This window comes from Urocitellus parryii, chromosome 6 (genome assembly GCF_045843805.1).
Source record: "Urocitellus parryii isolate mUroPar1 chromosome 6, mUroPar1.hap1, whole genome shotgun sequence".
Taxonomy (NCBI): domain Eukaryota; kingdom Metazoa; phylum Chordata; class Mammalia; order Rodentia; family Sciuridae; genus Urocitellus; species Urocitellus parryii.
Window position 1 is genome coordinate 80622512 of NC_135536.1, and position 17162 is coordinate 80639673.

General features: G+C 34.2%; 1 protein-coding gene across 1 annotated transcript; it reads left to right on the forward strand.

The window, feature by feature from the left end:
• Positions 1 to 6042: 6042 nt before the first annotated feature.
• On the forward strand, positions 6043 to 6978 carry LOC113177032 (olfactory receptor 4F21-like). The gene has a single exon (XM_026381570.2). It carries the CDS (start codon positions 6043 to 6045, stop codon positions 6976 to 6978), a length of 936 nt encoding a protein of 311 aa, XP_026237355.2.
• The last annotated feature ends 10184 nt before the right edge of the window (positions 6979 to 17162 follow it).

Consider the following 17162-nt stretch of genomic DNA (forward strand, 5'->3'; position numbering starts at 1 on the left):
CTAGAGGGAAATAATGAGGTCATGAGAGCTTGGACCTCATCAGTGGATTACTCCATCAATAGCTGAATAGACTACTGAGAGGTTGTGGAAAACTGTAAGCAGGAGGGGTATGGTGGAAGGAAGTGGGTCTCTGGGAGCATGACCGTTGGGACTCTATCTTCTCCCTAGCCCCTTCTTCCTTCTCACTTAGCTTACTGGTTCCCAAGAACTGAGCAGCTTTCCTCGGCCACATCCTTCTCCCTTGATGTTCTTCCTCACCTCATACCTAAAGCAATGGAGGCAACCAACCATGGACTGAAACTTGTGAAACCGGGAGTCAAAATAAGTTTTTCTCCTCTAAGATGTATATGTTAGATGTTTTGGTCACAGTGACAAACAGCTGACTAATACAGAAGGATATAATGGCTTTTATTACAATATGGATGAAAGTGAAGGACATTAGGATAAATAGAAATAAACCAAACTCAGACTAAAGAATATTGTATGATCTTACTCATGTGCTAAAACTAAAAAAAAAAAAAATGAATAAATAGAAACACAAGAGAACTACAGTAAACAGTCAGAGTTACAGATGAACTAGGGAAATGTAGGTCAAAATTCTAAAGGAAACATTGGATAGCATGAGTAAATCAGGGTGTGTACTAAAGTAAATAATGTTATTGCATGTAGAAAATCTGAAAAGATTGAGGTGCTCTGATCACCAAGATTCATAAACACACCAAGTGTCTATGTAAAGTGATAAATGTGCTTATTTCCTTGACTATAAAACATTGCACTATGTATATGTGCATCAAAACATCATGTTGTGTATCTCAAGTATGTATATACCATAAAAATGCATTTAAAAAAGAAACACAATTTAGAGAACAAATATCAGATCCTTGGTTGAGTCAAGACTGTGGTACTTGGTTCACTAAAATTACCATAGGAGCGTTTGGACTGTAATAAGACTGGCGACATCTGGATGGTGTTATAGTTTCAAAATATAAATGTGTAACTGCAGAGAAGCAGATTTAAAAAGCTTTAATTTTATTTAGATAAATCATTTCTTAATTAAAATTTTAAAAGTGTAATAACAAATTACAAAGCATTCATAGAATGAAAGGACTTACTTTACTCTATACATCAGTAAGTTTTTATTGATTTTTCAAGATTCACAGAAATCATATAGCCCTCCAGCTCCTCAAAACCAACAACCCTCCCCAGATGCTACCTCTCACAGGTCTGCTACTTTGTAGCTGTGTCACATGGACCAGGTATGTAGTCTCTTTTACCTTACTTTCTTATCTGTAAATGGATCTAAGTGATCATGATTAAAGTAGGTAGTGCCAGAAAAGTGTCTGAAACTCCCAAGTAAACAAGTCTTGGAACTTTAAGTTCTGTGACTGAGATGATCATGGACTCTATACCTATGTCACAATAATGGATGTTAGAGCAAACAAGTTCATGTAACTTCTCCGAGACACAAAAATGAAAGAGGTAAAGAAAAACTATAATGGAGACTAAGAGACTTGTACAGAGGTAGGAGGGGACAAAGGACAAAAGGGATGTGATAAAAAAAGCAAATAACGACACTATTATTATACTCACACCTTATTGATTAAAAATAAAATATTATTCAGGCACAGTGGCACATGCCTGTAATTCCAGCAGTTGGAGAGGCTGAGTCAGGGCACAAGTTGAAAGCCAGCTTAGGCAATTTGGTGAGGCTCTTAAGCAACTTAGTGAGACCAAGGAGGACTGGGAATAGCTCCATGGTTAAGCATTGAGTTCAAACCCCAGTATCAAAAAAAAAACCAAACAAGAAAAATAAAAAGAGATAAAATTCTCCTAAGATATATATCTGTATAGTAGTCCCACTTGAGCCACATTGAATAAGATCCCAGACCCACAATGATGTCTGAAAGTACAGATTGAACCAATCCCCACACATACTGTTTTTCCTATGCACACATATATTACTGCTATAGTTGGAACCTGAATATCCCACAAAGTCCCACAAAGTTCTATTACAAACTTTCTCCATCCCAGTGCTGTTATATGGTAATGGAACATTTCAGAAGTGAGTCCTCAACATTGTGTTCATGACTCAAGGGCCCACTTGGACTTGTGCTTCCTGTGAGTCAGAGGAGGATTTGGGTCTCATCATTCTCAGTGCTTCCTTCAGTAGAAGTCTGAAGTTCACGGTTTGATTATAAAACCATACTCCAGGCATTTCTCTCAATGATGAAAAGAAAAATGGAAGGTTACCCTCTACTGTATTACAATATTAAAAACAACATATCAATCCAGTCTAATTTAATAAGGTTCAGACAATTCATTAGAGATATTTCTACCCAATATTAAAGGTGCCCTTCATTTCTCCTGTTCCGCTCCATTAATTTAATAATCTTTTATGTTGCATTTTTTCAAGATACTAATGGATTTTGCACCCTTGGTGTGTTATTTACCTGGAGTTGCGGAAAGTGTTGCAGAATTTATGTTCCAAGGAATCTCTGATCTGTGCAATCTACAGGACAGTTTCACACACCAAAGAAAGGACTGTCCTTCTACAATCTTACAAATTCCCATCTCTCAGCTTGGAAACAATGGTTTTTACAGGTCACTGAAATTACTCAGTTATTTTCTATATCCTTTCAAATATTGCTTGCTGTACCATTTGATGAAAGTGGCAAATTTAGGCAATCTCACATTTCTAGGGTGAAGTTCACTCCAATCTGAAAACAAACTGTGCTTTGAAATAATGTTAATGCACATTGATCTTTTCCTGTCATTATTTCCCATTTCAATTTGCTTATCTCAATTCTCTGCCTAGAACAAAGCCTCTTATTTTAGAAATTTTTTTATTATATGAAAATATATATTAATTACAGTACTATCTATATTTCCCCAAACTGGAAATAACCTCTCAAGTGAAATGAAAGTGAGTTGGTCATAGAAATTTTATCTTTTGTCTTAGTCCCCTCAAAATCAGAAATACTAACAAGAATAATATTACAAACATTTTGTTACGTATTTATTTCCCTTCAAAATAATTCCATGACAGGACTGTTGAGTCAGAGCCGATAGTGTTCATGTCTAATCCCCATCACCCTCTGGAGTGAGCACACATTTCACATTCCCCCAGCAGGGACTCACAACTTTTCCTCCCCATCCACAGCAACCACAGGTGTAGTCATTCTGCTCAGAAAATGATTGAAAACTGGAATCCAGCTTCTGGATTTGGAGTGAATTTAGAAAATACTTCTTAAGCACAGGTTTAAAAAATTAACTTACATCTATTACATTCAAATTCTATCATTTTATCTTTACTGTTAAGACTTCTAATCAACTGGAACTATTTTGATACCAGATGTATGGTAAGATACATTTGATGATTCTAATGTTGACCTACATGTTTAAGAAAAATTGAATGTTATGATTTTTTAATTAATTCCTCTTGTTCCCATATAATTCTAGTACCTTCCTTAATGTATTTTAAATTTCCTAATATAGATCTAAATATAATGACTTTTTCCATTTTTCTCTTCTATTTTAACTCAAATTAATCATTGTTTAGTTATTAAAGGTTTATAATATTTTCTGATATCTTCTATAGAAATCATTCCCTCCCATTAGATTTTCTTTCAACCTTTCTGATTTTAGAAGTGAAATTTTCCTATCTTGATAAATCTGAAAAGATGAACTAGATATGAAATCAACACTGCAGTTCTGCATATGTATTTCTAAGAGAGTTCTTACTTTCATAACTTTGAATTTTTTTTTTTTTTTTTGTCTATAAGCATGATTGGACTTCCCATTTTGTCCCAGATTTCAAAAGTTTCAGAAAATCTTATATTTTTGCCTGGATGTATACAGTGCACATCTACTTCCTTTATAAGTGCCATCTCTTTAACATATTTCAAAATAATATTTCATATATTGGAGATCATATTATATTTAATATTTTACATTCAAACAACTTATTTTTGAGGAATATAATTATCTGAATTTTGTATGATTATTGTTTTGTTACCTTCTTCTGAAAAAGTATTGCTTGATTTAATCTTCTCTACTTATACTAATTGTTAAACCTGACTGCCAGTAGGCTTTCTCCCTTTTCTGCTTCATTTAATATTTTGAATATTATTATAAAATGACTACCAATTAAAATTTGTATTAAAAGAAACCTATTATAATATTTCTTAGTTATTCTTACTTTATCAAGATTTTTACAAAAAAAATAATTTTTAAATTTATTAATAACTGGCAAATTTACTCCCCCAAAATTCCTTCCAGTTTCAAATTGTGCTGATGTCCTCTTAAGGTTCTAGTGATATGCTCAGGTACTTGCAGAGTATCTGTGCGATAGACTCATCAAAGGCTTTCAGTAAGAAAACCTAGTGAGGAGATTTGACTTTACATAGATCTGAAAACAGAGAATAGAATGGGCAGAATGTGTGGATGAATGGAGGCAGTGACCTTTTCAAGTCTCAAGATAGGAAAATATGTAAACTTAAAGCCAAAACACATGACAGTGGAAATGAAAGGGAGACAACAAATTGAGAAATATTACAAAACGTTAATTGTGTATTTATTAAAAAGTACGATAAGGTATCCATATTGTACATCTGAAACAATGGTAAATAAATTTATGAAGTCATGGGATTAAATTATAAGATAGTGAATTCAGATTTGATTTTTTGTTAACTTGAGGGTTGAAGTGGAACTTGTGTGTAGGTATCCCACATACATCTTTATACATATAACTCTGGTTTCCAAAGAAAAAGCTGATGATCTAAAATTTGACATATAGGTACTATTGAAAATGAGTAAACTGATGAATAAAACAAATTGAACATACCTGAGTCACACCCACAATTAAGGTTGAGCAGAAGAAAATGACTGAAAATTGATGTTTATATAAAATGTTCAGAATTCAGATTTCCTCTCCACCAGTATTTATATGTGAAATCTGGATTGTTTTGCCTTATTGAATTAACAAAAATTGAGGATTGACAAAGAACAGCTAGATAGAAAAAAAATAGTGAATAGAGAGGACCCAAATTTCAGATTCCTTTTAATAAAGGTTTACTATATTTAAAAGCAAAAGGATGCAAAGTTAAAGCAATTTTAATGTAAGTATATTTGGGCAAGTTCCAGGTATACCTGAAGGGACTATCCTAAACAGTACAGAATCATGGTCCAGAGCATGGATTATGGTGTTCAACATCTGAGGATATACAAGTCCCAGATCTCACACCACAATACTCTATGTCTAAGTTTATTCATTTATATAATGAGCCTAACTCAAAGAATGAAGCTCTGCATGCAGAAACTTCATAACTATGTTATCTATAAATACCATTGTTTAAGAATTTTTTTACTTACAAACAGGAGTAGATACAAATTTATTTACAAATTCTTATATACAAATAAAAATGTGTAAGTTTTTATTTAAAAATAAGTTATTGAATATTGAGGACCATGGACAAATGTTTCATGTGAATAATCTCAATATGAACAACTCACCTCTATGATAATGTACAAACAACAAAACTGACACAGAAACTGGAATAAAATGACAGAAGATAACAGTATCAGCCTGATTATCTCTTTTTACTGGACAAAAATAGAAATTCATCAAAATATTTGTAATTAGTCTACCAATTATAATGTATAAACAAATTCGGTGAACTGATATTATCAGGCTAGGTAAACACCTAGGAAAGATGTCACAGCAAATATCTAGAAATCCTTGGCAGAACAAAATTTAAAAAGACACAAAAATTCTGCTTGTGGAAAAAATAAAAGGAAAATAAACCAAAGTGTGCATTACTTGTTAAATTTCTTTCTCTTTTTACAAAATTATTCTCCTCTTCCATTATCTAGCTCCTTGATTTATATTTTCTTTGAGTCAACTCAATGATTTTAAACTAAGGCTGTTTGACCCACACAAAGGAGTATCAGTATAAATGGGGAATGCACATTAGTACCATGAATTCTGACTCTTAGCATATTCTATCCACAGGTGGTTTTAAACCAGTTCTTATGACCAAAGCAATGGATGGACTGAATGGCTCTGTGGTTTCTGAGTTTGTGCTGCTGGGACTCTCAGGTTCTTGGGAAACTAAAGTTATTCTCATGATAACATTCTCCTTGCTCTACTTAGGGATCATCCTGGGAAATCTCTTTGTTGTCTTTTTGGTAATTGCTGATTCTCACTTACATTCTCCAATGTACTTCCTGCTGGCCAACCTGTCCTTCAATGATGTGGGACTTTCTTCCACCACAGTTCCCAGGATGATCACAGACCTGTTAACAGAACACAAAGTAATTTCCTTCCAAAGTTGTATGACGCAGACATGCTTCATCCACGCCTTCGGAGGAACAGAAATGGTGCTTCTCATAGCCATGGCATTTGACAGGTATGCAGCCATCTGCAAACCTCTCCACTACTTGACCATCATGAGCCCCAAAACATGTGTTCTGTTGATAGTCATCAGCTGGGTAACAGGAGTGATCCATGCCATGTTTCAGTTTTCATTTGTTATCAACTTGCCTTTTTGTGGTCCTAATAAAATAGACAGCTTTTGTTGTGACTTTCCCAGGATCATACAACTTGCATGCTCTGATGCAGCCAACTTTGAGTTTGTTGTTACTGCCAACAGTGGTGTCATAACCATATGCACCTTCTTCCTGCTCCTCCTTTCCTATGTCTTCATTTTGGTCACTGTCTGGAAACGTTCCTCTGGGGACTTGTCCAAGGCTCTTGGCACATTGTCAGCTCACATCACTGTGGTGGTTCTATTTTTCACTCCATGCATATTTATCTACATGTGGCCATTTCCCACATCATCAGTTGACAAATATATGTTTATTGTTGATTTTGCTATCACCCCTGCCTTGAATCCTCTCATCTATACATTGAGAAACAAAGATATAAAGATAGCAATACAAAGACTGAGCAAACGGTGTCATTGTGACAGATTCTGCTGACTAGTCTGTCATTGAGAGCTCCTGAGCTCTGCGTGGTGGACACCTGTACTTAGGCATCTGCCCTTTAATGTGCTCAATTGAAAGTGGCATCTACATTGATGGCCAGTTCCTTCTATTCACACTATTCATCTTCTACAGAATTTACTCAATGCTTTCTGCTAACATTAGAAATGGGTGTACCCTGTTAAGGTTTTTTGTTTTTATTTTTTTGTTTGTTTTTTTTAGTACACAGAAGCAATGTATCTAAACAAAGTCATATGATTTAACTTATAATCACATGATCATGGGATATAATGACATCCCCTCTGTTTCCCATCGAGTTTGCAAATAACTTCAAACTTAAATTTTTGAATGTCAGGAAATATCACGATGAATGATTATGTAGGTGGACTAGTAGATCTATCTAGTTACTTAGATCCATTCCCTGCAAACAAAACCTAAAACAAAATTTATTTTTTCAATGTTACCTCATTTTTGTTTCATTATTAATTAAACACTTTACACAATATAATAAGTACCTATAAAACCATATCCAAAACAAAACTCACAATAGGACAATAAGTACCTTGCACCTAAACCCTTCACCTGACCCTTGGCTATTTCCTTGCTGAGACAAAATTTAATTGAAAGTAGTATATTTGGAGACTAATATTTGAACCCATCAGTGGGAAATGATATTGAGAAGGGAGGCATGCACCTGTGGAAAAGCATGCTGGGATACAAGCCTTGGTTGGCCCTCTAGTGGACTACATAGACACTACAGTTTGATATTTCCCAACTGATGAACAGGTATTGGGAGCATTTATTCACTTTTAAAGGTGCATTGCCTCTTGTTCATGTCCTGTCTTCCTCACACAAAATATTCTAGGTGTTTAAAAAAGCCAGAACATACTATCAGGCACACTTTCTGTTGTATAAAATACAGAAGCATCACTGATAAATGTAAACCACTCTCTTTTAGTATTGCTTTGCTTTTACAGAAGTGTAAATTAAATATTATTTCTTCTTTACATAATACTAACAAAGGTGTTAGCCTAAAGACTTCCATCCTTTGAATAACTTGGTCACTGTCCGGAAACATTCCTCTGGGGACTTGTCCAAGGCTCTTGGCACATTGTCAGCTCACATCACAGTGGTGGTTCTATATTCCACTCCGTGTATATTTATCTATATGTGGCCTTTCACCATATCATCAGTTGATAAATACATGTTTATTGTTGATTTTACTATCACCCCTGCCTTGAAAAAGTCCCACATAAGCCAGCAGTGCAAGGTGTCCCTAGAGCCAGGAGCCTGGTTCAGCAAGTCGGTGGCCAACCATGGTTTCAGCTAGCATGGTGATAGCTGACCTTTATCTCACACCAACACAAGTCATCTAACTTTGATATGACTGGAATTATCGTCTTAGTCACATTATAGCTATGGACCAAATTAAGTAAGATTTTCACCACCACCACCACCCCAAAAAGAAAAGAAAACAAATCAAATGAACTCAAAGGCTCTTTAAAATTACATTATACTTTCCTGTATAGATTCATTGTAATTGATTCTTTCTTTGCCTTGTTTGTTCATTGGAGGGTTTTAAAAAAAAAGCATCTTATGATGTTCTCAATTTAGGAAATTCGTAAACCAAGAGATCCCAAGCAACTGCCTGTTGGTCCAAGGTACTCACAACACAGAATTCTAATGTTTAAAACACTAAATGCTGCTATCTGCAGTTAACATGTCCCATACCGACAATAATACTCTATTCACACTGTCCAAGAAAAACTGTGTTGTTTGTTTTACTGTGTGACAAATATATTTCAGGCCCTAATGAGAATTTAGAATCAGTATAATCCACGGAGAAGAATGTGATCACATATAATGATTTTACTGACATAAATCTAATACTCTCTAATAATGTGATGACCTCTTTGTTTCCCTTTCTTCCTCACACTTAAAGCAAATTTCAATGAATTCTATTTTTAAAATTTTTTATTAGTGCTTTATAATTGTACGTAATAATGACATTTATTGTGACAGATGCATACACGAATGTAACATATTTTGGGCAATATCATTATCCACTACCTGTCTTCAACTCTCCTCCTCTCTCACCCTGGGCCCCTCCCTCGTCTTTACTGACATCCTGGTATTTTTATGAGGTCTTCTCCTTTTCTCTCTCTTCTCTCTCTAGCTTCCACATAATAAGAGAAAACATGATTTAACTTTGTCCTTCTGGCTTATTTCATTTAATAATCTCAAATTTCATTCATTTTCATGCAAATGACCTAATTTCATTCTTCTTTATGACTCAGTAAACTTTCAAATAAGATGACACATTTTCTTTGTCTATTCATTCAATGATGCAAACCTAGGCTGGTTCTATAGTTTGACTATTGTGAATTGTGCTGCTATAAACATGCGTATGCATGAACTGCATGCATGTTTGCATATATGTTGACTTTAATTCTTAAGGATAATTACTGATGGATGGTACAACAGGACCATGTAATGGTTCCATTTCTAGGCTTTTGAAGAACCTCCATACTGATTTCAAGAGTGGTTGTACACATTTACAATTATCAGTAGTGTGTAAGTGAGAAACAGTGCTTTAAGGTGAGCAAACAGGCAAGGGACATGGGGTAATCCACAGGGTCTGCTCAGGGTCTCTGTCATCTGATCTATATAGTTGGGACTTGCATGAACACATCCATTAAATTCCATTTTATTCTCTAGTGAAAATTAGGTCCTCCAACATGTAACATTACCTCACTCCAGCTGCACACTATAAAATTTGTTATCACTCAGCTGTTTGTGACAGAAGGAAACTACTTTGGTATTATGGTGAGCCCATACAAATTTAGGAAATAAAATATTTTAAAGACAATGCATTAGCACTCTAAAAAATACAGCTATAGGTATAACATTGTGTAGATATTGACCACACATTTTATCTTGAGTACAATTCCTTAGAAGATGTATCATTAAATCTAGTTTAAATCATTTGACACAGCAAACCTATGCTTAGCTATTTACCTGAGCAAATGATAATTATATGTGACATAAATATATCAGTGTTTACAGAATTCTACTTTTATCAGTATAAACTGGACAAACCCTAAAGTGGGGAGAAGTAGAAGTTTGAAAAGTGGAGAGAAATGGGGAGAACAAGCATACAGTGGAATAACACTTAGCAATAACACAAAACCACTGATGCTCAACATAACACAGATGAACCTCAGTTGCAATGAGGAAACATAGGCTCAGAAGGGAACACACTATATCATTTGCAAATAAAAAAAGATGGGATGGCATATTACTGCTCTCACAATGTCAGTTATCAAAAAGTAAAGAGATATCCAGTTGGTGTTGAGTATGTGGAGAAAGGACTTTTTAACAATGTTGGTATGAATGCAAACATGTAGCCATTGTGAATATTCCCTAAAATTAAAATGGAGCTAATATGTTACACAGCAATCTCTCTGTTGGATAAATTACCAAAAGAATTAAATACATACTTCCTAGAGATATCTGCACTCCCATGTTCATTGCCATAATATGGAATCAATATGTTTCCATCAGTGAGCCAGGAGGGAAAGAAAGTGTGTTATACATTCTCTATGGAATATTATTTAGTTTTAAAAAATGTAAAATGACACGTTTTTACAATGTGGAGTAAACTGGCTAAATTAAATTAGCCAGACTTAGAAAGATAAATAATGTATGAAGTTATTCTTATGTAGAAACTTAAAATAGTTGAATGAATAGAAACAAGTAGACCTGTTACCAGGAACAGAGTGGAGGATGAAATAGGGAGAACTAAAACTAATTTTTAAAAAGAACATTAGGTAGTACAAGTAACACAGAGATGTAGCATACTGCATGAGCATTATAGTAAATAATGTTATTGCATACAGAGCATTATGCTAAGAGAAGATTGTAGCTGCTCTAACCACAAACAGACTCGCACTACATACTCCTTCACACACAAACATACACATACACATACACCCACACACTCACATACCCAACATGTCTGTGTAAAGTGATGAACATGTTCATTTTTTTAATATAAAAAGCATTTTACTAAGTGTATGCACATCAAAAGATCATGTTATACACTCAAGTCTATACCATAAATATGGATTTTAAAATTTTTTAAAAAGCACAACTGTGGCAACAAACAAAATAGATTGGTGGTTGCCTGAGTCTTGGTGCAGTGTGTGGTTGATAATGAGATAACATAGGAGAATTTCTAAGTTTTAAATTTTATACATGAGTTACATCATAAATAAAATGTAAAAATTAAAAATTATAAAGCATTAATAAAATGATAGAACTTCCGTTACTGTATCACCAACACCATCATTGCTTTTTGAAGATAAACAAAAAACATATACACTCTCCAACTCTCCTCAAAAACAACAACCTCCCCAAATGCTACTGGTCATACATTCCTCACTTTATAGCTCTGTTACATTGGACAAGTGATTTGGCTACTGTCATCCTCTTTCCTCAATTGCAAATGAGTAGAACTGATCATGATTAAATGGTAGTACCAGAAAAGTGTCTGAAATACACCAGCAAGTGAACAAATAGTGAAATTTTAAGTTCTCTGACTGCTTTTCCTGGTACACATGTACGATAGCTATACTTTGGACCTTATGTGTCCCCCAAAGTATTACCTATTAAATAAAGGCCTGGTCCCTGGTTTGGGGTCATTGTGAGATGGTGAAACCTTTAAAAGAAGAAGTCAGTCAGAGATATTCCACTCATTGGTGCCATGTCCTTAAACAAGGTACTAAGATCTCAACCCTTTCTTCTTTTTCTCTTTCACTTTCTGGAAGAAATGTGAGTGGAGTTTTGCTGTTGTTGTTGTTGTTGCTGTGTTTTGTTTGGTTTGGTTTTGAAGTAATGGGGTTTCTGTTGTTGTTGCTATTGTTGTTTACTTTTTAAATTTCTTCTACTTAGGTGTACATAACATCAGAATGCATTTCAATTCATCATACACAAATGGAGCACAACATTTCTACACTCTGGTTGTACATGATGTAGACGCACCATTGGTGCAATCATACATGTACCTAGGGTAATGATGACCATCTCATTCCACGATCTTTTCTACCCCCTTAACCCTCCCCACCCTCCCCTTTGCTCAATCCAAAGTTCCTTCTTCTTCCTATGCCACCACCAATCATAGATCAGCATCCATTAATCAGAGAAAATATTCAGCCTTTAGTTTTTTGGGGATTGGCTTATTTTGATTAGCATAATATTGTTCAACATCATCCATTTACCTGCAAATGCCATAATTTTATTCTCTTTCAATGCTGAGTAATATTCCATTGTGTATATATGCCACAGTTCCTTTATTCAGGGCAACTAGGTTGGTTCCACAATTTAAATATTGTGAATTGTGCTGACATAAACATTGGTTTGCCTGTGTCACAATAGTATGCTGATTATAAGTCCTTTAGGTATAGACCAAGGAGTAGGTTAGCTGGATCAAATGTGGTTCTGTTCTAAGATTTCTGAGGAATCTCCATACTGCTTTCCAAATTGGTTGCACCAGTTTTCAGTCCCACCAGCAATATATGAGTATACTTTTTCCTCCACATCCTCACCAACACTTATTATTCCTTATGTTCTTGAAAACTGCCATTTAGATGTAAGTGAGATGAAATCTTTGCATAATTTTGATTTGCATTTTTCTAATTACTAAAGATGTTGAACACTTTTTAATATATTTGTTAATGGACTGTATATATTCTTCTAAGAAGTGTCTGTTCAGTTCCTTAGACCATTTATTGTTTGGGGTGTTTGATTTTTTGTATTAAGTTTTGGGGTTCTTTATATATCCTGGAGATTAGCACTTTATCTTATGTGCATTTGGTAAAGATGTGCTCCCATATTTTAGGCTCTCTCTTCACCTAAATTATTTGTTTCTTTTGCTGAGAAGAAGCTTTTTAGTTTGAATCCATCACGTTTATTGATTCTTGATTTTATTTATTGTGCTTTAGGAGTCTTGTTAAGGAAGTCAGGCCATACTTTTTCTTTTATAAGAGATGTCAGTTGTTTTGCTGAGAAACATGCATAAGCTGTGATGTGCTCACTACCATAGACACTAAGAACAGGGGCCCTGCAATCATAGATCAAAACCTCTAAAATCATGAGTGATTTTTTTTTTCTCATTATGAGGTGATATCTCAGCCATTTGTGACTAAGAGTCAGCTTAGGATAAAACCTGGCCTTAAAACTGTCACAGCAAGATACACAAAACAATATATAATGATGTAGTGGAACCATTAAAACAATATATTACAATTAAAATTGTATGAATATGGTCTCTCTTTTTTTTTTCCAAAGAGTCTTACTAGACTCTAATCACCCTTTTCCAACACTGAAATATTTAATGGGAACCTGAAATCACATAAAAGGAAATTGTGAATAGGAGAGATTACAGTATGTGCTCTGCTCACTCTATATGTAGAAACAGAAGCAGAAGATGTAGTCCAAGCACGGTGGTTGTTATATCCAAGAGTGAGCAAAACATGACAGGAGAAATTAAGGCCACCTTCAGAACAAATGTCTCCAGTGAATTGTAAGAACCTTTTAAAATTAGACTGGATCTATATGTCATTTTAACATTGCAGTACAGTAGGGGGTTACCTTCCATTTTCATCATTGAGTGAAATACCCAGAGTATGTTTTCACAATCAAATCGTGAACTTCAGAGTCCACTGAAGGAAGCACTGAGAATGATGAGACCCAAATGCTCCTCTGACTCACGGGAAGCACAAGTTCAAGTGGGCCCTTAAGTCACCAGCCCAGTGAGTTGGACAGCACTGCCCTCAGCAGAACTCTAACTTTCAGAGATGCCCCCAGAACACACATTTAGGTTCAGTCTTGTGTCACCAGAGACACACAACAAATAAAAGAGTGTCACTTCCTCTACATACACCAGAGAAACAAATTCTAAACATCATTTTGCTGTTCGAACCAACTTTTAATTTTTCTTTGACTAGAGTAACTCGGATCTAGCACAGACACTTTCATATCCCTTGAGGACTACATTGAAAGAAAGAGGTGGCTAAGGATCCTCAGGAGAAAGAGAAGGAGACTCTTTCCCCACATGGCTCTGTTAAAAACAAACATGAAGACTTACCAACCCACAGTCCTCTCCACAGGAAGGGAGGACACAGGAAGACAACATATCATCACTGCCAAAAGCAAACTGGACTTCATTTCAGACTTCAGGTAGAATCCAAAGTTTGTTCCTCAAGAAGAGGGACCGTTTTTCAGTAGTGGGACTGTGGGTAAGTATATCAAAAACTGATTTTGTAGTTTTTAATTTTCATCAATCCATTAATTTAGGAATTATTTTAGCATATCTATCTATATCTCTATATTTCTAATTATATTTATAATTTTTAATTGTGCATTTTAATTAGGCAGAAAATTAGTTTCATTGTGACATATTCTTACATGTAAACAACATATCAGCCACTGTTACCTTTCCTTCCCCTCCTATGCCATAATCATGCATACATGTTCACAAGTTTGGTCAGATTCATTCCACAGTTCTTCCCTTTTCCAGTACTTTCTTCCTCTTCCTCCTTAATCCCCTTCATCTGTTCTACTGATCTTTCCTCTTTTAAAAAATAAAAATAGACAGAAGGAAACAGGTTTAATTTATCCAGTGATTGGTTAATTAAACCCCATCCCAAAATGTTTAAGGAAACACCCTCTAAATTTCAATTGTACTAATGTCCTCTCAGAATCTTATATGAGATATGCCCTAGAAATTTAATATGTTTGTGATAGGCCCACCAAAGGCTTTCAGTAGGAGTACCAAGTGATTATATTTGACTGTAGATATGCACCAGATCTAGAAACAAATTATAGAATAGGAAGAACTTGGGGAACAAAGGAAACAGTGGCTTCTTCTATTGTCAAGATGGAAAAATATATACATTGAAAGCAAAAAATGCAAATGATGATAGAAATGAAGAGAAAACAACTGAATAGAATGTTTGGATGGAAAAATTGTTACCTGAGAAGGAATGCAGAGAACAGACAAGAGTGTTATCAGGTGACTATTGGGCATTTTACAAAATAATAGAGATTTATTAATAGACATTTATTAAAGTACTGTATTATATCACAAGATGGTGTGTTCAAGGTGAAACTTTTCTACACATACACCACATACAACTCTGAACATAGTACTCTAGATTCCAAGGATAGAGCAGATGACTAAAATTCAATATATAAGTACCATTTAAAATGAGTATAATTGATAATGAATAAAACAAATACGGAAAGCCTATGAGTCACAAAAAAACTGAAGGATAAGAAGGGAAATGCCTATTGTGTAATTGCAAGAAGTATAGAATAGTAGGAAATTGACCAAATTATGTTATGTGCATGTATGAATGTGCCATAATAAAACCCAGTCTTTTGAATAATTATTATATACAAATGAAAAAGATTTTATAGGAAATGTAGGAGAAAAATTGGGAAAGAGCTATAATAGAAACAGTTTGCATTGTATTGTAATTAACAGAAAAAGAGATTTATAGTGAATGGAACAAACTAGAATTTAACTTTTTCTTAATAAAAAGAAAATTTTTAAAGATTCTTGATGTCTTTTTTCAGTAGCTTAACATGACCTTTGAGTTTTACTTTCTTTAAAAAGTCTCCATGTGTTCTTTGTAGTATATAAGATTTAGAACTTCAACTTATTGCACTGTCAGGAATAACAATAGCATTACATGAATGAAATGATGGACCAATAAAATATCTTCACCATATGAAACTGTTCATTTCTTTAAGAAGATATGGTCATTAGGGAATATCTTGTTTTATATCTAATTAAACATTTCTGTATAAAATGCTCAATGTTCAATGAATCAAAAGCCAAGGCAATAGGATCATAACTTTAGTATTAGAAAAATCATACTCATCTTCCTAATGTGAGATCAGGCTGCTCTCTTCAAAAATTGAGAGATTTCATCCAAGAATTTAAACAAATAAAACTTCATTGGCAAGAGGTAAAAAGGGGAACTGCTAAATAATGCCAAGAACCCAACAACAAAAGGAGTTACAAAAACAATGTCATGAAAACAGAATCCAATCCCACAGAATATAAAGAAAAATGATGACTGAAATGGATAACTGCATGAAATATTCATAATTCAGATTTCTTCTCAATAAAAAATGCACCTGTACAAACTGGATTATTTTGATTTATGGAATAAATAAAAACTAAGAATTGCCAACAAAGGGTTGGGTAGAAAAATGAGTAAATAAAAAGGGTCCAAGATTCAGATATTTCATTTTTTAAATAGAAAGTTTGCTGCATTTATAAGAGTCAACAGAAGTTAACAGGAAATTTAAGGAAGTACTCTAGAATGATATCTGGGCAAGTTCCGGAGTACGCTTACAGGGGCTCTTGTTCTGGCATATTCAAGAGCTTGGATTCCAGTATCCTGCACCTCTGGGTCCAAGTTCTGGCTGACAGCTTATCCATTTGAAACTCAGATTCTTTATTTACATAATGGATCACATTATCTTCATGTGAAATGTTGTGTTGTTTAAAAATGAAGATGTGATTAGAACAAAACTATGCATAAAAATGTAAATAAAAAGTACTAATATTATTATTTTAATAATGTTTTACCTCACTACAAGGTGTTCATTTTAATGGACATAATTTATTGAATGTTGATATCCACACATCATGTGAATAACAATCTTGAAATGAAAATCTCTATATATTAGGCAAAGAAAAAATTGTAGCTTATTCCAGAAAAATAATGTGTGAATACTTTTGGTAACTTGAGATTTTTAGGCTGAGAAAATACCCAGAAATAAGTTAGAAAATGTGTCTATAAATCCTAAAGAGACAAATAAAACACAACAAAAATTTCTGGTCATAGAAAAAAACAAAGAAATTATTTTATTCCCATGTGATATATTGTGTTCTGTCCTTTTAAATGGATCACAATAATTTGACACTCCTATTACTTTATTTATTTACATGCTTCTTATTTAACTCTATGATTTTTAACTGTAGGCTTGGAGACCCACAGAAAGAAGTAGCAGCATAAATTAGAATGCACATTAGTGCCACAAATTCTGACTCTTAGCATATTCTATCCACAGGTGGTTCAAAACCAGTTCTTATGAACAAAGCA

Bases quoted from the DNA above. Each gene is read 5' to 3' on its own strand.
- LOC113177032 (XM_026381570.2), top strand. From the start codon at position 6,043: ATGGATGGACTGAATGGCTCTGTGGTTTCTGAGTTTGTGCTGCTGGGA.